Source organism: Nerophis lumbriciformis, linkage group LG17 (genome assembly GCF_033978685.3).
Source record: "Nerophis lumbriciformis linkage group LG17, RoL_Nlum_v2.1, whole genome shotgun sequence".
NCBI classification, from domain to species: Eukaryota; Metazoa; Chordata; class Actinopteri; order Syngnathiformes; family Syngnathidae; genus Nerophis; species Nerophis lumbriciformis.
The window spans coordinates 3,577,501-3,603,549 of record NC_084564.2 but is presented as its reverse complement, the minus strand read 5'-3'; the positions used below and the strand labels follow the sequence as shown (position 1 = coordinate 3,603,549).

At 36.4% G+C, this 26,049-nt stretch overlaps 1 protein-coding gene and 1 non-coding gene across 6 annotated transcripts in view; one reads left to right on the top strand and one right to left on the bottom strand.

Annotated features, from left to right (window-relative positions):
* The first annotated feature begins 239 nt into the window (after nucleotides 1-239).
* The window catches only part of spint2 (serine peptidase inhibitor, Kunitz type, 2), a 26,906-nt gene continuing 1,096 nt past the window's right edge, over nucleotides 240-26,049 (top strand). Inside the window, exons 1-7 of one of the 5 annotated variants that reach the window (XM_061972234.1) lie at nucleotides 240-775; nucleotides 18,754-18,924; nucleotides 20,507-20,584; nucleotides 24,324-24,374; nucleotides 24,538-24,561; nucleotides 25,783-25,944; nucleotides 26,006-26,049. The exon at nucleotides 26,006-26,049 is cut by the window's right edge and continues 7 nt beyond it. In XM_061972234.1, coding sequence (XP_061828218.1) covers nucleotides 373-775; nucleotides 18,754-18,924; nucleotides 20,507-20,584; nucleotides 24,324-24,374; nucleotides 24,538-24,561; nucleotides 25,783-25,944; nucleotides 26,006-26,049 — 933 coding nt within the window. In that variant the 5' untranslated portion in view covers nucleotides 240-372. The remainder of the gene's footprint in view (nucleotides 776-18,753; nucleotides 18,925-20,506; nucleotides 20,585-24,323; nucleotides 24,375-24,537; nucleotides 24,562-25,782; nucleotides 25,945-26,005) is intronic. The other 4 variants (XM_061972233.1, XM_061972235.1, XM_061972232.1 and 1 more) reach the window with 4 other exon arrangements.
* Nucleotides 18,978-19,065, bottom strand: trnar-ucu (transfer RNA arginine (anticodon UCU)). Its single transcript is given in 2 exon segments — nucleotides 18,978-19,013; nucleotides 19,029-19,065. It is a non-coding gene; the product is annotated as a tRNA-Arg (tRNA).

The following is a 26,049-nucleotide window of genomic DNA, read 5'->3' as shown; positions in this document are numbered from 1 at the left end:
TACGTAAGTAGTAAAACCTTAAAGTCACATCTTAAGTGCACATGTAAATGTTGCATATTATAAATAAAGGTTTATAAATAAAATTTAAAAAAAAGCAATGTAATTATGTATTTTTTGTCATGATTAAATTAATTAGTGAAACCAAATGGACTTGTTTTCCAAGAACTGTTCCGCCCACTGCGTGACGTCACCGCGGTAGGCGTGGCCAGAGTCCTCTTACCTGTCGAGCAGGTGTTTTCACTGCGTCATTAAAAGCAGGAAGTGGTGAACGCCGTGTCCATTTTGTTGTCGAGACGTCTTCAAGTCTAGCTTTTATTTTGTCATTCTTGGTTTATCCTTTTTTTTTTTTGCCATTCGGCATCCAGGAAGAAGATGAAGGAAGTTCTTAAATGTTTAGTACTTTTCCTCGGCCTGGTCGGGGCCTGTGAGTGGGAGCAGGTCGACGATCGGAACCTGGAACTGAACTCGTCCTCCATCGAGGCCGGAGCTCATCACCTGGCGTGGAGGTTCGACATCTCTGATCCGGAGCTGTGCCGGGCCGAGTGCTGCGCGGACCCCCGCTGCCAGCTGGCCCTGCTCGGCTTCCCGATGGACGGCAGCCCGCAGTGTGTGCTGGTCTCCTGCCTGAAAGACGGCAAGGACGTCTGCGTCCTGCAGCCCAGCTCTCAGTTCCAGGTCGTCGGCAAGAGGAAGCCTCTGAGGGTCGAGCCTCTCCTGGGAGAAGCGGAAGACACCGCCATTGCGGTTCAGCCAAGAAACAACCTCACCAACAACGGTAAGAAACGCTTAATTTTGACGAGGGGTGTCCAAAGTGAGGCTCGGGGACCATTTTTAGGCTCGTTAAAAAAAATATTAGTTATTATTTGCTTCCTCAATTATAACGCTAAGTTGTTTTGTCTACCTAGCTTAGCCTTAGCAAAATAACATACAAAATGGCTTCCGCAACCAAAGTTTTTTATTTTAATTTTATTTTATTTTAGAGATTTTATCGGCCGATAAATGCATTAAAATGTAATATAGGAAATTATAGGTATCGGGTTTTTTTTTATTATTGGTATCGTTTTTTTAATTTATTTTTTTTAATATTAAATCAATATAAAAAACAAGATACAATTAGTGCACCAACCCAAAAAACCTCCCTCCCCATTTACACTCATTCACACAAAAGGGTGTACTAACCTTTAACAGTTAATTTTACTCATTTTCATTAATTACTAGTTTCTATGTAACTGTTTTTATATTGTTTTACTTTATTTTTTATTCAAGAAAATGTTTTTAGTTTATTTATTTTATTTTATTATTTTTTTTTTTTGAAAAAGTACCTTATCTTCACCATACCTGGTTGTCCAAATTAGGCATAATAATGTGTTAATTCCACGACTGTATATATCGGTTGATATTGGTATCGGTTGATATCGGTAATTAAAGAGTTGGACAATATCGGAATATTGGTCAAAAAGCCATTATCGGACATCCCTATTTTATTTTATTGAACAGCAAATATACATTTATAATTCACACAAAAGTCGAGGCACTTTCAACATTAAGGAATGAAAACAAAAGCGAAAAAAATATGAGGGGGAAAAAAACACAAAAAAGGCCTACCTAAATCACTTTAAATGTTTTTAACAAGGATATCAATTTAAGGGCTTTTGCACTCTTAATCATTCTCCAAGATTTGATTGATAATTTTAAGCCAATTAGACAATGTAGGCCTTACTTTCAATTAATATGTAATATTAGTTATTAAACTAGTTTGCTTCCTCAGCTTTAACGCTAAGTTGTTTTGTCTACCTAGCTTAGCCTTAGCATATTAACATACAAAATGGCTTCCGCATCCAAAGTTTTTTATTTTTATTTTATTTTATTTTAGAGATTTTATCGGCCGATAAATGCGTTAAAATGTAATATTGGAAATTATCGGTATCGTTTTTTTTTTTGTTTTTAAAAAAATATTAAATCAACTTAAAAAACACAAGATACAATTAGTGCACCAACCCAAAAAACCTTCCTCCTCATTCACACAAAAGGGTGTACTAACCTTTAAGTTAATTTTACTCATTTTCATTAATTACTAGTTTCAATGTAGCTGTTTTTATATTGTTTTACTTTCTTTTTTTTTTTCCAAGAAAAGGTTTTTAATTTATTCATCTTATTTTATTATCTTTAAAAAGTACCTTATCTTCACCATACCTGGTTGTCCAAATTAGGCATAATAATGTGTTAATTCCACGACTGTATATATCGGTTGATATCGGTAATTAAAGAGTTGGACAATATCGGAATATTGGTCAAAAAGCCATTATCGGACATCCCTATTTTATTTTATTGAACAGCAAACATACATTTATAATTCACACAAAAGTCAAGGCACTTTCAACATTAAGGAATGAAAACAAAAGCGAAAAAAATATGAGGGGGAAAAAAACACAAAAAAGGCCTACCTAAATCACTTTAAATGTTTTTAACAGAAGAATCAGAATCAGAATCAGCTTTATTGTCATTACGCAAGGTAACGAGATTGAGGCCATGCCATACAGTGCGATGTGTGCATGCTAGAAAAACAATGTGCAAATATATAAAAATATAAAAAATGTAGAAGTGCAATGAATATGGTGTGAAATGAATATATACATGAAAAAAAAACAAAAAAAAAAACAGGGTGGTTGGTGGAATGGGTTATTGCACCGAAGAGAAGGCAGTTATGAGGGACAATGGGGCAGTCCGTTCAGGATGGTTATGGCCCTGGGGAAGAAGCTGTTCTTTAGCCTGTTTGTTTTGGTTTTAATGCACCTGTTAGGATATCAATTTAAGGGCTTTTGTACTCTTAATCATTCTCCAAGATTTGATTGATAATTTTAGGCCAATTAGAAAATGTAGGCCTTACTTTCAAGTAATATGTAATATTAGTTATTAAACTAGTTTGCTTCCTCAGCTTTAACGCTAAGTTGTTTTGTCTACCTAGCTTAGCCTTAGCAAAATAACATACAAAATGGCTTCCGCATCCAAAGTTTTTTTATTTTTTTTATTTTATTTTAGAGATTTTATCGGCCAATAAATGCGTTAAAATGTAATATCGGAAATTATCGGTATCGTTTTTTTTGTTTTTTTTTTTAAATATTAAATCAACTTAAAAAACACAAGATACAATTAGTGCACCAACCCAAAAAACCTTCCTCCTCATTCACACAAAAGGGTGTACTAACCTTTAACAGTTAATTTTACTCATTTTCATTAATTACTAGTTTCTATGCAACTGTTTTTATATTGTTTTACTTTCTTTTTTTTTTCCAAGAAAATGTTTTTAATTTATTCATCTTATTTTATTATTATCTTTAAAAAGTACCTTATCTTCACCATACCTGGTTGTCCAAATTAGGCATAATAATGTGTTAATTCCACGACTGTATATATCGGTTGATATCGGTAATTAAAGAGTTGGACAATATCGGAATATCGGCAAAAAGTCATTATCGGACATCCCTATTTTATTTTATTGAACAGCAAATATACATTTATAATTCACACAAAAGTCAAGGCACTTTCAACATTAAGGAATGAAAACAAAAGCGAAAAAAATATGAGGGGGGAAAAAAACACAAAAAAGGCCTACCTAAATCACTTTAAATGTTTTTAACAGAAGAATCAGAATCAGAATCAGCTTTATTGTCATTACGCAAGGTAACGAGATTGAGGCCATGCCATACAGTGCGATGTGTGCATGCTAGAAAAACAATGTGCAAATATATAAAAATATAAAAAATGTAGAAGTGCAATGAATATGGTGTGAAATGAATATATACATGAAAAAAAACAAAAAAAAAAAACAGGGTGGTTGGTGGAATGGGTTATTGCACCGAAGAGAAGGCAGTTATGAGGGACAATGGGGCAGTCCGTTCAGGATGGTTATGGCCCTGGGGAAGAAGCTGTTCTTTAGCCTGTTTGTTTTGGTTTTAATGCACCTGTTAGGATATCAATTTAAGGGCTTTTGTACTCTTAATCATTCTCCAAGATTTGATTGATAATTTTAAGCCAATTAGAAAATGTAGGCTTTACTTTCAAGTAATATGTAATATTAGTTATTAAACTAGTTTGCTTCCTCAGCTTTAACGCTAAGTTGTTTTGTCTACCTAGCTTAGCCTTAGCAAAATAACATACAAAATGGCTTCCGCATCCAAAGTTTTTTATTTGTATTTTATTTTATTTTAGAGATTTTATCGGCTGATAACTGCGTTAAAATGTAATATCGGAAATTATCGGTATCGTTTTTTTTTTAATTATCGGTATCGTTTTTTTAAAATATTAAATCAACATAAAAAACACAAGATACAATTAGTGCACCAACCCAAAAAACCTTCCTCCTCATTCACACAAAAGGGTGTACTAACCTTTAAGTTAATTTTACTCATTTTCATTAATTACTAGTTTCTATGTAGCTGTTTTTATATTGTTTTACTTTCTTTTTTATTCAAGAAAATGTTTTTAGTTTATTTATTTTATTTTATTATTATTTTTTTGAAAAAGTACCTTATCTTCACCATACCTGGTTGTCCAAATTAGGCATAATAATGTGTTAATTCCACGACTGTATATATCGGTTGATATCGGTATCGGTAATTAAAGAGTTGGACAATATCTTCTTATTTTATTATTTTTTTTTAAAGTACCTTATCTTCACCATACCTGGTTGTCCAAATTAGGCATAATAATGTGTTAATTCCACGACTGTATATATCGGTTGATATCGGTATTGGTAATTAAAGAGTTGGACAATATCTTCTTATTTTATTATTATTTTTTTGAAAAAGTACCTTATCTTCACCATACCTGGTTGTCCAAATTAGGCATAATAATGTGTTAATTCCACGACTGTATATGTCGGTTGATATCGGTATTGGTAATTAAAGAGTTGGACAATATCTTCTTATTTTATTATTATTTTTTTGAAAAAGTACCTTATCTTCACCATACCTGGTTGTCCAAATTAGGCATAATAATGTGTTAATTCCACCACTGTATATATCGGTTGATATCGGTATTGGTAATTAAAGAGTTGGACAATATCTTCTTATTTTATTATTATTTTTTTGAAAAAGTACCTTATCTTCACCATACCTGGTTGTCCAAATTAGGCATAATAATGTGTTAATTCCACGACTGTATATATCGGTTGATATCGGTATTGGTAATTAAAGAGTTGGACAATATCGGATAGCCCTGCGATGAGATGGCGACTTGTCCAGGGTGAAAAAGTACCTTATCTTCACCATACCTGGTTGTCCAAATTAGGCATAATAATGTGTTAATTCCACGACTGTATATATCGGTTGATATCGGTATTGGTAATTAAAGAGTTGGACAATATCTTCTTATTTTATTTATTTATTTTTTTAACTACCTTATCTTCACCATACCTGGTTGTCCAAATTAGGCATAATAATGTGTTAATTCCACGACTGTATATATCGGTTGATATCGGTATTGGTAATTAAAGAGTTGGACAATATCTTCTTATTTTATTTATTTATTTTTTTAACTACCTTATCTTCACCATACCTGGTTGTCCAAATTAGGCATAATAATGTGTTAATTCCACGACTGTATGTATCGGTTGATATCGGTATTGGTAATTAAAGAGTTGGACAATATCGGATAGCCCTGCGATGAGGTGGCGACTTGTCCAGGGTGTACCCCGCCTTTCGCCCGATTGTAGCTGAGATAGGCTCCAGCGCCCCCCGCGACCCCAAAGGGAATAAGCGGTAGAAAATGGATGGATGGATGGATGGACAATATCGGATATCGTTAAAAAGCCATTATCGGAAATCCCTATTTTATTTTATTGAACAGCAAATATGCATTTATAATTCACACAAAAGTCGAGGCACTTTCAACATTAAGGAATGAAAACAAAAGCGAATACAGAGTAATAATCCTAAAAAATATGAGGGGGAAAAAACACAAAAAGGGCTACCTAAATCACTTTAAATGTTTTTAACAAGGATATCAATTTAAGGGCTTTTGCACTCTTAATCATTCTCCAAGATTTGATTGATAATTTTAAGCCAATTAGACAATGTAGGCCTTACTTTCAAGTAATATGTAATATTAGTTATTAAACTAGTTTGCTTCCTCAGCTTTAATGCTAAGTTGTTTTGTCTACCAAGCTTAGCCTTAGCATATTAACATACAAAATGGCTGACGCATCCAAAGTATTTTTAAAATTTTTAAATTTATTTTTTCTTTATTTTTTATGGAACAACAAACATACATTTATAGTTCACACACAAGTCGAGGCACTTTCAACATCAAGGACAGAAAACAAAAGCAAATACAGAGAGTAATAATACTAAAAAATTAGGGGGGGCTATCTAAATCACTTTAAATGTTTTTAACAAGGATATCAATTTAAGGGCTTTTGCACTCTTAATCATTCTCCAAAATTTGATTGATAATTTTAAGCCAATTAGAAAATGTAGGCCTTACTTTCAAGTAATATGTAATATTAGTTATTAAACTAGTTTGTTTCCTCAGCTTTAACGCTAAGTTGTTTTGTCTACCTAGCTTAGCCTTAGCAAAATAACATACAAAATGGCTGCCACATCCATTTTTTAATTTATTTTTTATTTTTTATTGAACAACAAATATACATTTATAATTCACACACAAGTCGAGGCACTTTCAACATCAAGGAAAGAAAACAAAAGCAATTAGAGAGTAATAATACTAAAAAATATTAGGGGGGAAAAAAGACAAAGGGCTACCTAAATCACTTTAAATGTTTTTAACAACCATTGTAAGGGGAACTTAAGGGCGGGGGACACAGGATATGATGACATGTGTTGTGTTGGACACCCGGAAGTGGAAAAAGAAAGAGCGGGAATAAAATAAGCTTTCTTTTGGTGTATTATTAAGCTTAGATTGCTAATAAGTGACACATTTGGCACACAACAATGGCGACGAGAATAGGATAGTGACCCCCTGGATATTTTCAAGAAAAAAATGTACATTGGCTCAAAAAAGGTTAAAAAAAACACTGGTTTAACCTTCCTACGGTGTGACGGGATCTTCCATGTTTGAAGTTTATTTTGAACATGTATACAGTTACATTTTTAACATTTTAATTTATCCTGACAATGTCCACAAAGGAGTAGAAAAAAGCAAAACGTATTCAATCCTAGCCCTCTTGGGTTCACTTTTTGTTTTGTTGCACCAGTTACGTCTTAGAATTCTGAATAAATAGTTCAGTTATGATTCACATAAGGAGGTGAATAATATCTCATCCATCTATTTTCAAACTTACGGGGTTGTAAATAGTTTTAACTTGAATAGCCTCTTAAAATGGATCCTATTAGTACCGTATTTTTCGGACTATAAGTCGCAGTTTTTTTCATAGTTTGTGCGACTTATAGTCAGGAGCGACTTATGTGTGAAATGATGAACACATTATAATATTATTGATCTCATTCACGTAAGAGACTAGACGTATAAGATTTCATGGGATTTAGCGATTAGGAGTGACAGATTGTTTGGTAAACGTATAGCATGTTCTATATGTTATAGTTATTTGAATGACTCTTACCATAATATGCAGAGGTGGGTAGTAACGTGCTACATTTACTCCGTTACATCTACTTGAGTAACTTTTGGGATAAATTGTACTTCTAAGAGTAGTTTTAATGCAACATACTTTTACTTAAGTATATTTATAGAGAAGAAACGCTACTTTTACTCCGCTACTTTTATCTACATTCAGCTCGCTACTCGCTACTAATTTTTATCGATCTGTTAATGCACGCTTTGTTTGTTTTGGTCTGTCAGACAGACCTTCAAAGTGCCTGCCTTACTGGTGACGTTTCACTCCGTTCCACCAATCAGATGCAGTCACTGGTGACGTTGGACCAATCAAACAGAGCCAGGTGGTCACATGACCTGACTTAAACAAGTTGAAAAAATTATTGGGGTGTTACCATTTAGTGGTCAATTGTACGGAATATGTACTGTACTGTGCAATCTACTAATAAAAGTTCCAATTAATCAATCAAAAGTGTGAAGGAAAAAATATACTTTTTTATTTCAACCGTACATCCCGTCAAAAGCCTAAAGTCTGATCGCACATGAGGACGTTCCTGTCTTCACAATAAAAGTGCCGCTCCATCGCGCCTGCGCTTTCAAAACAAGAGTCTCCGAAAGCCAGCGCAAACAAGCTAGCAAGCTACGGAGTTTGACGCCAATATATTTCTTGTAAAGTGTATAAAAAGGAATATGGAAGCTGGACAAATAAGATGCCAAAAACCCACCACTTTCATGTGGTATTAGACAGAAAGGAGGAACTTTTCTTCTCCTCCATTTGAAAACGTGGACGTTATCATCACTACTGTCTGATTACAATCAACGCAAGTCATCAGAATCAGGTAATACACCAACTTATATTCTAGTCTTCATGAAAGAAAGGAATCTATATGTTAAACATGCATGTATATTCATTAAAACACCTTTAACATGTAAACAAAAACAGCAAAATACATACATATTTCACAGCATACTTTTTACTTTTACTCAAGTAAATATTTGGGTGACTACTCCTTACTTTTACTTGAGTAATAAATCTCTAAAGTAACAGTACTCTTACTTGAGTACAATTTCTGGCTACTCTACCCACCTCTGATAATATGTTACGTTAACATACCAGTTGGTTATTTATGCCTCATATAACGTACACTTATTCAGCCTGTTGTTCACTATTCTTCATTTATTTTAAATTGCCTTTCAAATGTCTATTCTTGCTGTTGGCTTTTATCAAATACATTTCCCCCAAAAATGCGACTTATACTCCAGTGCGACTTATATATGTTTTTTTCCCTTCTTTATTATGCATTTTCGGCCGGTGCGACTTATACTCCGAAAAATACGGTACTCGTTTAAATGTTAAGTGTACTTTAACAACGTACAAACGGAGGCAAAAAATCTGTGAAAGATGAATCCTGGTGTTTTCAACTGTGTGGTGTGTTTTACAAGCTAATCAGCACGACATTCTTGTTTTAGTTTCAGTACCAACAACATTGGATTACTCTGACATTTTGTGTGTCTTATCTTAGGCACGCAGCTAAAAGGTGACGTATCTACTTATATTTATTATTATTAGCCTTTATTTAACCAGGTAAAATCCCATTGAGATCTTTGATCTCTTTTCCAAGGGAGACCTGACCAAGAGGGCAGCAGCAAGGTTACATTAAAAACAGTAAACAAATACATAAAACATCACATTTACAACATTAAAACTTGCTGACATGACACATGTGCATACAGACAAGGTAGACTGCAATCCTTTCACAGAAGCTTTAAACTCATTCAACGTAACCAGGGTTTGAAGTTTAATGTTCGATTGTAGGTTATTCCAAGCCTTCGGTGCTGAAAACCTAAATGCTTTCTTGCCCAGTTCAGTTCTTACTTTGGGGACGACAAATTGCAGAACATTCATGGAACGAAGACTGTGACTTCCTTGTTTCTTTCTTAAAAGACAAGACAGATATTTATCAAACAAACCAGAATGACAACATAGCTGCCTTGGCGGAGGTAATTGAAGGTGTGTGAGGGGAAAGAGGAAGGCTTCAACAGACTGATTCCTCAGTAGTGTAAAACTAAATAGAATTTTACCAAACAGTTAGTTTGTGTTATTGTGGAAGCGCTTCCAAACTACCGTATTTTTCAGAGTATAAGTCGCACCGGAGTATAAGTCGCACCTGCCGAAAATGCATAATAAAGAAGGAAAAAAACATATAAGTCGCATTTTTTGGGGAAATGTATTTGATATAAGCCAACAGCAAGAATAGACATTTGAAAGGCAATTTAAAATTAAAGCTGCAAGCAGCATTGGTCGGGCCCGCGTATTTGGCAGGTGCTAGTCCTAAGTGTCCCAATACTTTTGTCCAGTTGTAGTTCTTAGTGTCCCAATACTTTTGTCAAGTTGTAGTCCTAAGTGTCCCAATACTTTTGTCAAGTTGTAGTCCCAATACTTTTGTCCAGTTTTCATCCTAAGTGTCCCAATACTTTTGTCCATTGGTAGTCATAAGTGTCCCAATACTTTTGTCTACTTTTAGTCCGAATTGTCCCAAGACTTTTGTCTAGTGTACCTACCTTGTCTGCATTGTGTGGGCACGCTGGTGCTTCCTGCTTTTAAGCAGCCATCTTGAAAAAACAGCTGCGCAGCAGCATCAGCGCAGCGGTTCTTTGAAGGGTCATAAAATCAAAACCGGAGCCGGTGTTAAAACTCTTTTGCCAACTTTTAATCAGAAGGGTTCAATCTCTCTCCTGTGTTAGTTTGAAGCCGAAACAACAAACGCGCTCAGAGGAGATAATGTTTGAAGAAAGGTGACCGGTTTTTACAAAAAGGTTGTTTTGAAGGGGGAATAGCAAAGTTCCTGTTGATTTTTGCTGGGGGTTGTCAATTTATGAAATGTAGGTCTAAGTGAGACCTACGGAGAGGTTTTTGTTTCATGTCTCTCCGACCTTCCCAGTGGGAGTTACAGGCAGTTTTGTCATTTTTTTCTTCCGAGGAGCAGTTTTTTTCTCCGTTTTATTCAAAAATTGCTGTAGAGCGCAATTTTTAAATTTGGGGTTAGGTTTTTTTATTAGATCGCAATTTTTGCCAGTCCTGATGTATGTGTTCAGTCCGGTGAGTTTTGAAGCATGTTAAGGGGGTCAAATTACAGCTCAAAGTGGCAAAAGTGACTGTTTTTAGTACTTATTTGTCTTGAAGGGGGAATTGCCAACTTCCTGTTGATTTTAGCCCGAGAATGTACTATTATGAAATCTAGATCTGAGTCAGACCTACATAGAGGTTTTTGTTTCATGTCTCTCCGACCTTCCTCGTGGGAGTTACAGGCAGTTTAGTTTTTTTTTCCCTAGGGGGCGCTAGAGCGCAATTTTGCGTTTTGGGGTTCAGTTTTTTTTATTAAAAGGCAATTTTCACAGGTCCTGATGTGTGGGTCAAATATGGTGAGTTTTGAAGCATGTTAAGTGGGTCAAATTACAGCTCAAAGAGGCGGTCGGTATAATAATAATAAAGAATTAAAGCTGCAAGCAGCGTTGTTCGGGCCCGCGTATTTGGCAGGTGCTAGTCCTAAGTGTCCCAATACTTTTGTCCAGTGGTAGTCATAAGTGTCCCAATACTTTTGTCTACTTTTAGTCCGAATTGTCCCAAGACTTTTGTCTAGTGTACCTACCTTGTCTGCATTGTGTGGGCACGCTGGTGCTTCCTGCTTTTAAGCAGCCATCTTGAAAAAACAGCTGCGCAGCAGCATCAGCGCAGCGGTTCTTTGAAGGGTCATAAAATCAAAACCGGAGCCGGTATTAAAACTCTTTTGCCAACTTTTAATCAGAAGGGTTCAATCTCTCTCCTGTGTTAGTTTGAAGCCGAAACAACAAACGCGCTCAGAGGAGATAATGTTTGAAGAAAGGTGACCGGTTTTTTACAAAAATGTTGTTTTGAAGGGGGAATAGCAAAGTTCCTGTTGATTTTTGCTGGGGGTTGTCAATTTATGAAATGTAGGTCTAAGTGAGACCTACGGAGAGGTTTTTGTTTCATGTCTCTCCGACCTTCCCAGTGGGAGTTACAGGCAGTTTTGTCATTTTTTTCTTCCGAGGAGCAGTTTTTTCTCCGTTTTATTCACAAATTGCTGTAGAGCGCAATTTTTAAATTTGGGGTTAGGTTTTTTTATTAGATCGCAATTTTTGCCAGTCCTGATGTGTGCGTTCAGTCCGGTGAGTTTTGAAGCATGTTAAGGGGGTCAAATTACAGCTCAAAGTGGCAAAAGTGACTGTTTTTAGTACTTTTTTGTCTTGAAGGGGGAATTGCCAACTTCCTGTTGATTTCTGCCCGATGATATACAATTATGAAAACTAGGTCTAAGTCAGACCTACATACAGGTTTTTGTTTCATGTCTCTCCGATCTTCCTAGTGGGAGATATAGGCAGTCTAGTTTTTTTTTTCCTAGGGGGCGCTAGAGTTTTGGGGTTCGTTTTTTTTTTAAAAAAGGTAATTTTTGCAGGTCCTGATGTGTGGGTCAAATATGGTGAGTTTTGAAGCATGTTAAGTGGGTCAAATTACAGTTTAATGTGGCGGCGGAAGAATAAAGAATAACAACAATAGGTCCTTATGTCCCATTGCATAAGGACTCCCAAAGGGAGTCCTTATGCAATGGGCCATGCGGGCCCTAATAAATGAAGAATAGTGAACAACAGGCTGAATAAGTGTACGTTATATGAGGCATAAATAACCAACTGGTATGTTAACGTAACATATTATGGTAAGAGTCATTCAAATAACTATAACATATAGAACATGCTATACGTTTACCAAACAATCTGTCACTAAATCCCATGAAATCTTATACGTCTAGTCTCTTACGTGAATGAGATCAATAATATTATTTGATATAAAAAAAACTGCGACTTATAGTCCGAAAAATACGGTAGTTGTAGTCTTATTTTGAAACGTGTGGAGGTCTTTCTATGTGCTATGTTCTCATGCAATGTCACCAGGAAGTTATTATGTTTATTTCATGTTGTTGTTGTCATTACACAATCAGCCAGGAACTTAAGCCAAGCCTTAATTTACTTGTCGCTCCGGTTAGTCTGGTTCTATTCTTCCCAGAACTCGACACGTTTTTCATTGTTCCGGGTCGGGTTTGGGTGTGTGACGTCGCCTCTTTTGCAAATCTTTGGGCTTGTTTTCATCCTGGTGGCTTCTGTAGTCTTGTACCCGCACCAAGGTGACTTGATGCAGTCTACGTTGGTGTCGGGGAGTAAGCAGGCAGTGGCTGATTGGATGAAGCTGGTGTGTCACATGATCCCTGAGCCAATCAGATCATCAGCGTGAAGCAGACGCCATCAGCTATGCTACATGTTTACATCAAGTTACCGCTTTAGTGTGCCGACAGAGGTGGATAGTAACGCGCTACATTTACTCCGTTACATCTACTTGAGTAACTTTTGGGATAAATTGTACTTCTAAGAGTAGTTTTAATGCAACATACTTTTACTTTTACTTAAGTATATTTATAGAGAAGAAACGCTACTTTTACTCCGCTACTTTTATCTACATTCAGCTCGCTACTAATTTTTATCGATCTGTTAATGCACGCTTTGTTTGTTTTGGTCTGTCAGACAGACCTTCATAGTGCCTGCGTTTCAACAAATACAGTCACTGGTGACGTTCACTCCGTTCCACCAATCAGATGCAGTCACTGGTGACGTTGGACCAATCAAACAGAGCCAGGGGTCACATGACCTGACTTAAACAAGTTGAAAAACTTATTCGGGTGTTACCATTTAGTGGTCAATTGTACGGAATATGTACTGTACTGTGCAATCTACTAATACAAGTTCCAATCAATCAATCAAAAGTGTGAAGGAAAAAAGACCATTTTTTATTTCAACCGTACACCCCGTCAAAAGCCTAAAGACTGACTGCACAGTTCCCGTCTTCACAATAAAAGTGCCGCTCCATCGCGCCTGCGCTTTCAAAATAAGAGTCTCCGAAAGCCTGCGCAAACAAGCTAGCAAGCTACGGAGTTTGCCGCCAATGTATTTCTTGTAAAGTGTATAAAAACGAATATGGAAGCTGGACAAATAAGATGCCAAAAACCAACCACTTTCATGTGGTATTAGACAGAAAGGAGGAACTTTTTTTCTCCTCCCTTTGAAAACGTGGACGTTATCATCACTACTGTCTGATTACAATCAATGCAAGTCATCGGAATCAGGTAATACACCAACTTATATTCTTGTCTTCATGAAAGAAAGGAATCTATATGTGTTAAACATGCATGTATATTCATTAAAACATCTTTAACATGTAAACAAAAACGGCAAAAAATAAATAAATAAATTATATACTGTATATATCAATGTGTGTGTATATATATATATATATATATATATATATATATGTATGTATATATGTATATATATATATATATATATATATATATATATATTTATATATGATATGTGTGTGTATGTTACTCATCAGTTACTCAGTACTTGAGTAGTTTTTTTACAACATACTTTTTACTTTTACTCAAGTAAATATTTGGGTGACTACTCCTTACTTTTACTTGAGTAATAAATCTCTAAAGTAACAGTACTCTTACTTGAGTACAATTTCTGGCTACTCTACCCACCTCTGTGTGCCGATAATATTGCATTGGGGTTGTACGGTACACCGCTACTAATAACGTACTGCGGTATTGATGAATTAAAAAGGTACTATACTGCCTTGGAAAAATACCTTTTTGTTTTTCGCCAGTTTACACTGCAGGCCAAAGAGGCCCAAATTTTTTTTCCCAGCTGACACTGCAAGTAAAATGTGATCTTGATCAGACTCCAGCATACTTGTTAACCTTGAGACCTCCGAATTCGGGAAATGGGGGGGGATGTGAGGTGGGCGGAGTTGGTTTGGTGGTAGCGGGGGGTGTATATTATAGCGTCCTGGAAGAGTTAGTGCTGCAAGGGGTTCTGGGTATTTGTTCTGTTGTGTTTATGTTGTGTTACGGTGCGGATGTTCTCCCGAAATGTTTGTCATTCTTGTTTGGTGTGGGTTCACAGTGTGGCGCATATTTTGTAACAGTGTTAAACTTGTTTATACGGCCACCCTCAGTGTGACCTGTATGGCTGTTGACCAAGCATTCACTTATGTGTGTGTGAAAGCTGCATATATTATGTGCCTGGGCCGGCACACTGTTTGTATGGAGGAAAAGCGGACGTGATGACAGGTTGTAGAGGACGCTAAAAGCAGTGCCTTTAAGGCACGGCCCCAATATTGTTGTCCGTGTGGAAATCGGGAGGAATTCGGGAGAATGGTTGCCCCGGGAGATTTTCGGAGGGGCACTGAAATTCGGGAGTCTCCTGGGAAAATAGAATGGACTCCAGTGTAAACACACACAGGCCCCAATGTGGCCTTGACATCCCTTGCATGCGCACTTCCATAAAGTAAAAACAAAGGAAGTTGACCGGGATGAAGTCGCTGCTACTACTACTACAAAATAAAATAACGCCACACCTTAAAAATAAATGTTTTTTTGCGTGAAAATAAATACAAGTAATATAATGTACGGGAGATTTATTTTTCAACTGGAATGTAAGCAAATGCACCACAGCGTCAATTCCAGTCCTTCAACAATCGCTATTTCTTTGGAATCAACATTTATATTCGTATATTACATATACATATATTATTTGTGCACTAGAGATGCGCGGTTTGCGGGCACAACCGCGGAGTCCACGGATTATCCGCGGATCGGGCGGATGAAATAAAAAAAAATTAGATTTTATCCGCGGGTCGGGTCGGGCAGTTGAAATTTAAAAAAAAAAGATTTTAAATAGATTCAGGCGGGTGGCAGTTAAACCAATTGGGAAATATATATACATAGTTAAATGTTGTTACCCACATACGAAAAACGAGCAGGCACCTGCAGCATATGCCACAACAGAAGAAAAAAAAGAAAAAGAGATGGACACTTTTACGGAGCGGAGAAGGGACGCCTCGCCGGGGTCCCCTTCCCCCGAGAGGGCCCCACCGGGAGCCGTAGCTGAGGTGATCCGCGAGAAGGGCCCGACGCACGTCCAGGGTCACCACCGACACCCCGCCTCGTCCGCCTTCGCCGCTGCCGGCGTCACGCGCAGCAGGTAAGCAACTTACCTGCCCGCCACCCCCGTGGCCGGGGGCTCGTAACAGGGGTCACTCCGCGCGCACCGCCCGCGCAGCTTACCTGCCCGCCACTCCTGTTGCCGGGGGCGCGTAACAGGGATCACTCCGCGCGCAGTGCGCTCACGAAAGGGGTGGGGCTCATCCTGGTTGATATAGACAGCAGGACGGTGGCCATGGAAGTCGGAACCCGCTAAGGAGTGTGTAACAACCCACCTGCCGAATCAACTAGCCCTGAAAATGGATGGCGCTGGAGCGTCGGGACCATACCCGGCCGTCGCCGGCAGCGAGACGCGCTTGGAGGTGCGCTCAGCGCGGCTCCCATATGATTGCGCACTGGTGTGCGTCTGGGCCGTGACAACGTGGCACGCGAATGTCTGTGCTGCATTGGATCAGTCTCCTTTCTTTAACAGGCAAAAGCTTTATAACCTCACTTATGCCTTGCATCGTCTGTTAGATATATAACAACGGGCGGGTGCGGGCGGGTGCGGTTCTGATCAAATGTTACATCGGGTGGATGGCGGATGGTTGACGACTTTCTGATGCGGTTGCGGATGAAATAATTGCCTATCCGCGCATCTCTATTGTGCACCATTGACAAGTGATGCACTAAAAATGTGGTCGTCTTAAATACTATTTATTTTTTTATTTTTTTGTCATACAAAAATACAATCATGTGTGCTTACGGACTGTATCCCTTGCAGACTGTATTGATATATATTGATATATAATGTAGGAACCACAATATTAATAACAGAAAGAAACAACCCTTTTGTGTGAATGAGTGTAAATAGGGGAGGGAGGTTTTTTTGGGTTGGTGCACTAATTGTAAGTGTATCTTGTGTTTTTTATGTTGATTTAATAAAAATAAAAAAATTTTTTTTTTTTTTTTTTTTCTTGTGCGGCCCGGTACCAATGGACATACTTGCCAACCCTCCCGAATTTTCCGGGAGACTCCCGAAATTCAGCGCCTCTCCCGAAAACCTCCCGGGACAAATATTCTCCCGAAAATCTCCCGATTTTCAGCCGGAGCTGGAGGCCACGCCCCCTCCAGCTCCATGCGGACCTGAGTGAGGACAGCCTTTTTTTATGACGGGAGGAAAGCAGGGTGACAAGAACTAAATCATCCAGACTAGAGATAAATTGTATTATTATGTTTATCTTACCTAAAAATAAATATATTTATTAATTTAAAAAAAAAAAAACTAAATAAATTTTTACTATATTTTACTAAAAACATCAAAATTAATTGGATTTTTATTTGTATTTTTTCGTGACTCCTTATTACATCCAGCCATAGAATTATACATTAAAATAAACATATTTGAAATAATTGATTTTAAATTATCATAATAATTCATTTAAAATGACCATATTTAATTATTAAAATAATTGCTTGTTTATCAACAACTTTAGCATTTTATTCATTACATTTTGAAACTCTCAGAAGCCAAGTTATATTTATATATATATATATATATATATATATATATATATATATATATATATATATATATATATCAACGGGGGGTGCTTACAAACATCAGTTGTCTACCAATCTAAGGTAATACGCAAGGACATTAACACATCCGACACATATGTAGGATTAACCGAGGGAGAATTCAAAACCAGATGGAACAATCACAAGGCTTCTTTCAGGAACAAAAACCTGCGAAATACCACAGAACTCAGCAAACACATTTGGGACCTCAAAGACAATAATGTTGAATATTCAATAACATGGCAAATTCTTGCATCCAGCACACCTTACAATAGTGGTAATAAAAGATGCAACCTATGCTTGAAAGAGAAACTGTTTATTATTTACCGTCCAGACCTGTCATCCCTCAACAAGCGCAGCGAAATTGTAACAACATGCCGCCACAGACGGAAACACCTCCTAGGTAACACATGAGCCAATCACCACGCCCCTACGCCAGCCTGTACCCACCCACTCTGTGCCCTATATAAACCATGGTATGTGAATGCTCCCATTAAAATCTCCTGACGATTGAGGGTACCCCCCCTCATGAAACAGGCCTGTAGAGATGAAATAGTCTTGTGATTTTTTCCCCACACATACATATATATATATATATATATATATATGTATATGTATGAAATACTTGACTTGGTGAATTCTAGCTGTCAATATACTCCTCCCCTCTTAACCACGCCCCCAACCACGCCCCGCCCCACCCCCGACCATGCCCCCACCCCCCAACCCCCCGAAATCGGAGGTCTCAAGGTTGGCAAGTATGCCAATGGATCAACGGACCGGTATTGGGCCGCGGCCCGGTGGTTGGAGACCACTGTGCTACAGCACATGTCTTATCTGTGTACTTTTAGCTGTAGTATTTTCAGTATTTACTAATGATTGTACTTGTTTTAAAGCACAGACCACGAGTGGCAACCCTAAATCATGACAAATTTAATGTCAATAAATTCTTCTATTATATTGTAACTTAATCCTACATTATGGCAGGCTATATGTACATTGTTTGATAAGATGTTGTAAGATTTCTGTTACAACGAAGGCAAACATTATTTTTATTCTGGTGCCCATTATTTTGAAACACACAAAATATTGGTGTGGGACAACCCTACTGTATATTGTATATATTAGTCATCTTTCTTTTACCATAGTCACAGTTGCGCTGCTTCTGAACTCTCCACTTTTTTAGCTGCCTTGCTCACCAACAACCCTGCACCGACACGTCTCTTAAGTTTTTTTTCTTTTTAATTAACAAAAAGTAGTGCGATATATTGCCATATTAAAAAAATGTTTGTATCCTTAAATATTTGCCTTTCATATCAAATTGAATAAACTGAAGCGTCAAAACAAAAAGGTATTTTTATAACAAACAAAAAGTCACCTAGTTTTGGTTTCATGTTCTTTTAACAGAAGTATTTTGTTCACTAACTTCCTTGTTGCTTGAATTATGTAGAAGTCAAACATTGTAGTCATGGTAACAATTGACACAATAAAGATCAGTGTGCCACCTAGTGGCCTGGCAGGCACATTACACTCTACCATTGTTTTGCAGCTCTCTGTCGGCAGCCCATGAAAGTTGGCTCGTGTCGCGCAGCCTTCCCCAAGTTCTACTACGACGTGGCCAACCAGACGTGCCGCAGCTTCACCTACGGCGGCTGCGAGGCCAACGACAACAACTTCAACACGCAAGAAGAGTGCCAGACCACTTGCAGCGGAGTCACAGGTCACATGTCTCTTCATGTCAGCAATTGTTGACAAAAAAACAAAACAAAATGTCGACTCTGGTGGGACTCGAACCCACAACCTTTGAATGGCCTCAGCAGTCTCTAGAAGTCCAACGCGCTATCCATTGCGCCACAGAGCCTCATGTTTCATGCAGGGGAGGGGCAGGCTCAGGCTCCTACTACTGCTGAGGGGGAGGGGGGGTTGCTAAAGGTCAGAGGTCACAGCTGTCTGCCCACAGAAGAATGAAAGAGAGACTTGTTAAAAAGTTACACAACTTCCTGGCAACTTTGCTACTAACTTTTTTTGACCAGGCGGGGGCAGTGTTTCATTCTGGGAAATTGTATTAAAAATAGTAATATTAATCACAGTAATACTAACTATATTATGCAATCATAAATCATTATATTATTTTTACTACTATTAAAAAATAATAGTATGCTTTGAAATTGTATTAAAAAATAATAGTAATATTAATCACAGTAATACTAACCATATTATACAATTATAAATCATTATTATTTTTACTAATATTAAAAAAATAATAGTATGCTTTGAAATTGTATTAAAAATAATAGTAATATTAATCACAGTAATACTAACTATATTATACAATCATAAATCATTATTTTTACTAATATTAAAAAAATAATAGTATGCTTTGAAATTGTATTAAAAATAATAGTTATATTAATCACAGTAATACTATTATACAATCATAAATCATATTATTTTTACTAATATTAAAAAAATAATAGTATGCTTTGAAATTGTATTAAAAATAATAGTAATATTAATCACAGTAATACTAACTATATTATACAATCATAAATCATTATTATTTTTACTAATATTAAAAAAATAATAGTATGCTTTGAAATTGTATTAAAAATAATAGTAATATTAATCACAGTAATACTAACTATATTATACAATCATAAATCATTATTATTTTTACCAATATTAAAAAAATAATAGTATGCTTTGAAATTGTATTAAAAATAATAGTAATATTAATCACAGTAATACTATTATACAATCATAAATCATTATATTATTTTTACCAATATTAAAAAAATAATAGTATGCTTTGAAATTGTATTAAAAATAATAGTAATATTAATCACAGTAATACTAACTATATTATACAATCATAAATCATTATTATTTTTACTAATATTAAAAAAATAATAGTATGCTTTGAAATTGTATTAAAAATAATAGTAATATTAATCACAGTAACACTAACTATATTATACAATTATAAATCATTATTATTTTTACTAATATTAAAAAAATAGTATGCTTTGAAATATAGTAATATTAATCACAGTAATACTAACTATTATACAATCATAAATCATTATATTATTTTTACCAATATTAAAAAAATAATAGTATGCTTTGAAATTGTATTAAAAATAATAGTAATATTAATCACAGTAATACTAACTATTATACAATCAAAAATTATTGTTTTTTACTAATATTAAAAAAAATAATTTTAATTTATTTCATGAATATTTTTTTAGTTTAAAGGACTATTTTTTTAAGACTAAAAATGACTCCGGTCTTGTCCTTAGGTTCCGTCCTCCCAGATGTGTCCGCGCTTCCCAATCAGCAGAAATCTGCTCGGATGGTTCTGCCCTTCAACTATCCAGGTAAATATTGTGCACATTTACATTGTTTTCTTTAAATGTTTACATGACGTCGTTTGTGTTGTTTAAAATCTCTTAAAATGTTGCATTCCAGAGAACTGGGAAATCAGAATTTCCAACCTGATTTGAAAAAAAAAAAAATGTTATTGCTAATTATCTATACTCACCAACGCGGTGCCCGCGGGCACCAGGTCGCCCGTAAGGACCAGATGAGTCGCCCGCTGGCCTGTTCTAAAAATAGCTCAAATAGCAGCACTTACCAGTGAGCTGCCTCTATTTTTTAAATTGTATTTATTTACTAGCAAGCTGGTCTCTCTTTTAATTCTAAGAGACAAAACTCAAATAGAATTTGAAAATCCAAGAAAATATTTTAAAGACTTGGTCTTCATTTGTTTAAATAAATTCTTTTTTTTTTTTTTTTTACTTTGCTTCTTATCTTTCAGAAAGACAATTTTAGAGAAAAACTACAACCTTAAAAATGATTTTAGGATTTTTAAACACATATACATTTTTACCTTTTTAAATTCCTTCCTCTTCTTTCCTGACAATTTAAATCGTAAAGAATAATAAATAAATTTTAATTTAATTCTTAATTTTAGCTTCTGTTTTGTCGACGAAGAATATTTGTGAAATATTTCTTCAAACTTATTATGATTAAAATTCAAAAAAAATATTCTGGCAAATCTAGAAAATCTGTAGAATCAAATTTAAATCTTATTTCAAAGTCTTTTGAATTTCTTTTAAAATTTTTGTTCTGGAAAATCTAGAAGAAATAATGATTTGGCTTTGTTAGAAATATAGCTTGGTCCAATTTGTTATATATTCTAACAAAGTGCAGATTGGATTTTAACCTATTTAAAACATGTCATCAAAATTCTAAAATGAATATTAATCAGAAAAAATTACTAATGATGTTCCATAAATTATTTTTTTAATTTTTCAAAAAGATACAAATTAGCTAGTTTTTCTCTTTTTTTCGGTTGATTTTTGAATTTTAAAGAGTCGAAATTGAAGATAAACTGTTTCAAAATTTAATTTTCATTTTTTTCGTGTTTTCTCCTTTTTTAAACTGTTCAATTAAGTGTTTTCTTCATCATTTATTCTCTACAAAAAACCTTCCGTAAAAGATAAATATTATTAATAATGACATAGTAAATTGAGCAAATTGGCTATTTCTGGCAATTTATTTAAGTGTGTATCAAACTGGTAGCCCTTCGCATTAATCAGTACCCAAGAGGTAGCTCTTGGTTTCAAAAAGGTTGGTGACCCCTGCGTTACATTATCACACTTTTTTTGTTCATGAAAGGTTTGATCTTCAAGTGTAATATTTCCAACTTCCCAGCAAACTTGAATGCAAACTTGAATAATACATCATGTTGGATATAGAGAACACACAAATCCTTTATTTATTGAATCAAAGATTCTGAAATTCTACGACAGAGTGAATTTGCAAACAGCTAAAATGATACACAAAGCAAACTATAACCTGCTACCCAAGAATATACAACAATTCTTCTCAAAAAAAGAGGAGAAATATAATCTTAGGGAGAAATGTAATTTAAAACATTTGTATGCACGTACAACACTTAAGACAGTGGTTCTCAAACTTTTTTTGTCATCCCCCACTTTGGACAAGGGGGAGTTTTCAAGCCCCACCTGCCCCCATCGCCCCAACAGAGCGCTAATGCCAAGCTTTAACATTTTAAAATTTATTGAACATCAAGTTGTATACATTCGAACTCAATAACATTCAGTTCAATAATAAATAAAATAACTGTGCAGCTGTGGTATAACTTGCATGAAGTTCAATAATAAATAAAATAACTTGCATCAAGTTCAATAATAAATCAAAAAAAGTGTTATAACTTGCATCACGTTCAATAATAAATCAAAAAAAGTGTTATAACTTGCATCAAGTTCAATAATAAATAAAAAAAAGTGTTATAACTTGCATCAAGTTCAATAATAAATCAAAAAGTGTTATAACTTGCATCAAGTTCAATAATAAATCAAAAAGTGTTATAACTTGCATCAAGTTCAATAATAAATCAAATAACTTGCATCAAGTTCAATAATAAATCAAAAAAAGTGTTATAACTTGCATCAAGTTCAATAATAAATAAAACAAAAGTGTTATAACTTGCATCAAGTTCAATAATACATCAAATAACTTGCATCAAGTTCAATAATAAGTCAAAAAAAGTGTTATAACTTGCATCAAGTACAATAATAAATAAAACAAGTGTTATAACTTGCATCAAGTTCAATAATAAATCAAAAAAAGTGTTATAACTTGCATCAAGTTCAATAATAAATCAAATAACTTGCATCAAGTTCAATAATAAATACAATAAAAGTGCCACTTTGCAATCTTTGCAAAAAAAAAAGGAGGAGCTATGCATTTGCAAGACAGGGCAAGTGACAGCACTTTCCCCCAGGAGAGCCACCTTGCTTCACTGTGAAACAGCACGTCTGTATGATCAGCTCCCATTTCCTCACACAGTGCAGAGAACAGTCGCGCTTTCAGTGGTCGTGTTTTGATCAAATTTACCGCGCTCACAACATCTGTTAAAACCTCATTGAGTTCGGGGCTGAGCTGCCTTGACGCGAGTGCTTCCCGGTGAATGACACAGTGTGTGCCCGTCACATTTTTGTTTCTCTGCAGGCGCTGGCTCTGGCTCGACGACCTTTGAGGTGCGAGTCACAAAATGTATATATTTGTGTAATTGTGATCCACACATTAGCCTGCTACCCATCCGCGCGGAAGTTTGTTCCGCTTAGCCCCGCCCCCATTAGTTACTGTTGCTATGTCTGTCAAACTTTCGCTCGTACCGAGAACTATAAAGCCTACAGTAAAAATAAGTACCGGTCATTTCCATTTATTTATATAGCGGATTTCACAGACAGAATCACAAAGTGATTTACAGTGTGTATAGAAAATGAAAGCATAGTAAAAAAATAATCTAAGAATATAATAATTAAAAAAAAAAAATTTAAAGTGAAATTTCCTCCCGTTCCTCGCGCCCCACCTGTCATGTCTCTATTCCCCACCAGTGGGGCGCGCCCCACACTTTGAGAAACGCTGACTTAAGACCTTCAGTATATCAGTATGTGGAATTAAATGATGGAATGGATTAAACAAAGCAATCAAACAATGTACTAATATGATCCACTTCAAGAAACTCTTCAAACTTAAAAGTGTTTACAAAGTACAAAGAAGAAGAACCATGATAAACATTCTGAATTTATTTAACTCATCCATTCTGTCATTCTTTCACTCACAAAATAATCTTACTTATCTCAACATATGAAATGTAACTTACTTCACCAATTATTATTTATTTACTTATTTTATTGTGATTACCGGTACTTATGGAGTATATTGTGAATAAATTGAGAACAGGAAGTGAACAAAAGTTTTAGCAACTGTTATGTAAAAGAAAAGGGGTAGGATTAAATAAGCTCTGCTTCTTCCTACTCCTTTTCCAACATGTTGAAAAGAGAAACTGGAGATTGTGATGTATCATGTTGTATACTTGCATGTTCAAAATAAACTCAACACAAGCACTGAATCAAAAGCAGATGAACCTTGTGTGTGTGTGTGTGTGTGTGTGTGTGTGTGTGTGTGTGTGTGTGTGTGTGTGTGTGTGTGTGTGTGTGTGTGTGTGTGTGTGTGTGTGTGTGTGTGTGTGTGTGTGTGTGTGTGTGTGTGTGTGTGTGTGTGTGTGTGTGTGTGTGTGAGCAGCGTCAGCAGCAGTACAGAACGATGATGTCGCCGATGGAAAAGGTGACAGCTGAGTGGTTCTTGCTCTTTTTTTTATTTTTTATTGAAACATTATTGATCAATGATTGATTGGTGGGTAAACCAAACAAGTTGATGTTTAACGTGTGTGGGAATGAGGTCTGTAAACAAGGTGTGTAACTGTTGGTGTCATGTGACTTCTTTTCTCCTCCAGTGATGTCTTCTGAAGAATATTCTGGTATGTTCAAAGTTTTATTTTGTTAGCAAAATAAAAAAGTGGAACCTTTCCGGACATTTACCCTTGCTAGTGTAGCGCTTCACACAGTCATGCAGGCGGTGTCCTCACCAAGTTAATTACCGTATTTTCCGCACCATAAGGCGCCCTGGGTTATAGCCGCGCCTTCAATGAACGGCATATTTCAAAACTTTGTCCACCTATAAGCCGCCCCGTGTTATAAGCCGCATCTAACTGCGCTAAAGGAATGTCAAAAAAACAGTCAGATAGGTCAGTCAAACTTTAATAATATATTAAAAACCAGCGTGATGTGGGCGTGCATGGAGTCGTATATCAACATGGACGGAGCTGCGTGAAAAAAGCCACCCGGCCTCTTCGCGTAAACTTACCTTAACCACTCGCTCATCTTTTCTTCATCCATCCATCCCTTCGAGTTAGCTTTTATGATGACGCCGGCTGGAAAGGTCTCTTTTGGCAAGGTCTTCCTTTTGAATATCACCATGGGTGGAAGTTTCTGGCCATTAGCATGGCAAGCTAGAACCACAGTGAAGGATGACTTCTCATTCCCTGTGGTGCGAATATTCACCGTACGTGCTCCCGTTGTATCCACAGTGCGGTTCACAGGAATATCAAAAGTCAGTGGAACCTCGTCCATGTTGATAATGTTCTCTGGCCGGATCTTTTTTTTCAGCTATCTTGTTTTTACAATATGCACGGAAAGTAGCCAGCTTTTCTTGAAAGTCTTTAGGCAGTTGCTGTGAAATAGTAGTCCGCGTGCGGATGGAGAGATTGCGTCTTTTCATGAACCGGATCCCTGTCGCTTAGTAGGAGCCATTTTGTGGTCTTTACAGATGTAAACACACAAAGGAAATGAAACGTACGGTAATATCCGCGCGCTTCTTCTTCTACGCGGGCGGGTGGTTGCTTACAGTAGAAGAAGAAGCGCTTCCTGTTCTATGGGGGCGGGTGCTTACCTTGGCGGTGTTGCTTGCGTAGAAGAAGAAGCACTTCCTCTTCTACGGGGAAAAAAGATGGCGGCTGTTTACCGTAGTTGCGAGACCGAAACTTTATGAAAATGAATCTTAATATTAATCCATATATAAAGCGCACTTGAGAAAATTTGTGGTTTTTAGGTGCACCTTATAGTGCGGAAAATACGGTAATTGAGAGTTGTAGTGAAGTCTTGAGGTTGTGGTTGTTGACGGCGGCGTGTGCTCCAATCAGAGAGCTGCGAGGCACAGCCGGTGGCGGGGCCTTGCCGCGCGGCCTTCAGACACTGGTACTACGACAGGAAGGCGGGGGTGTGCAAGGCGTTTGTCTACGGCGGCTGCAGAGGCAACAAGAACAACTACATGAGCCAACAGAGCTGCTTGGACTCCTGCCAAGGTCAGTGCTGTGACCCGCTCACACGCCGCCGCCATCACTCCCTAACTCGTCTGTCCTGCAGTGACCGTGTTGACGTCCAAGAGGTTTTTGCCATCTTACGGCCAA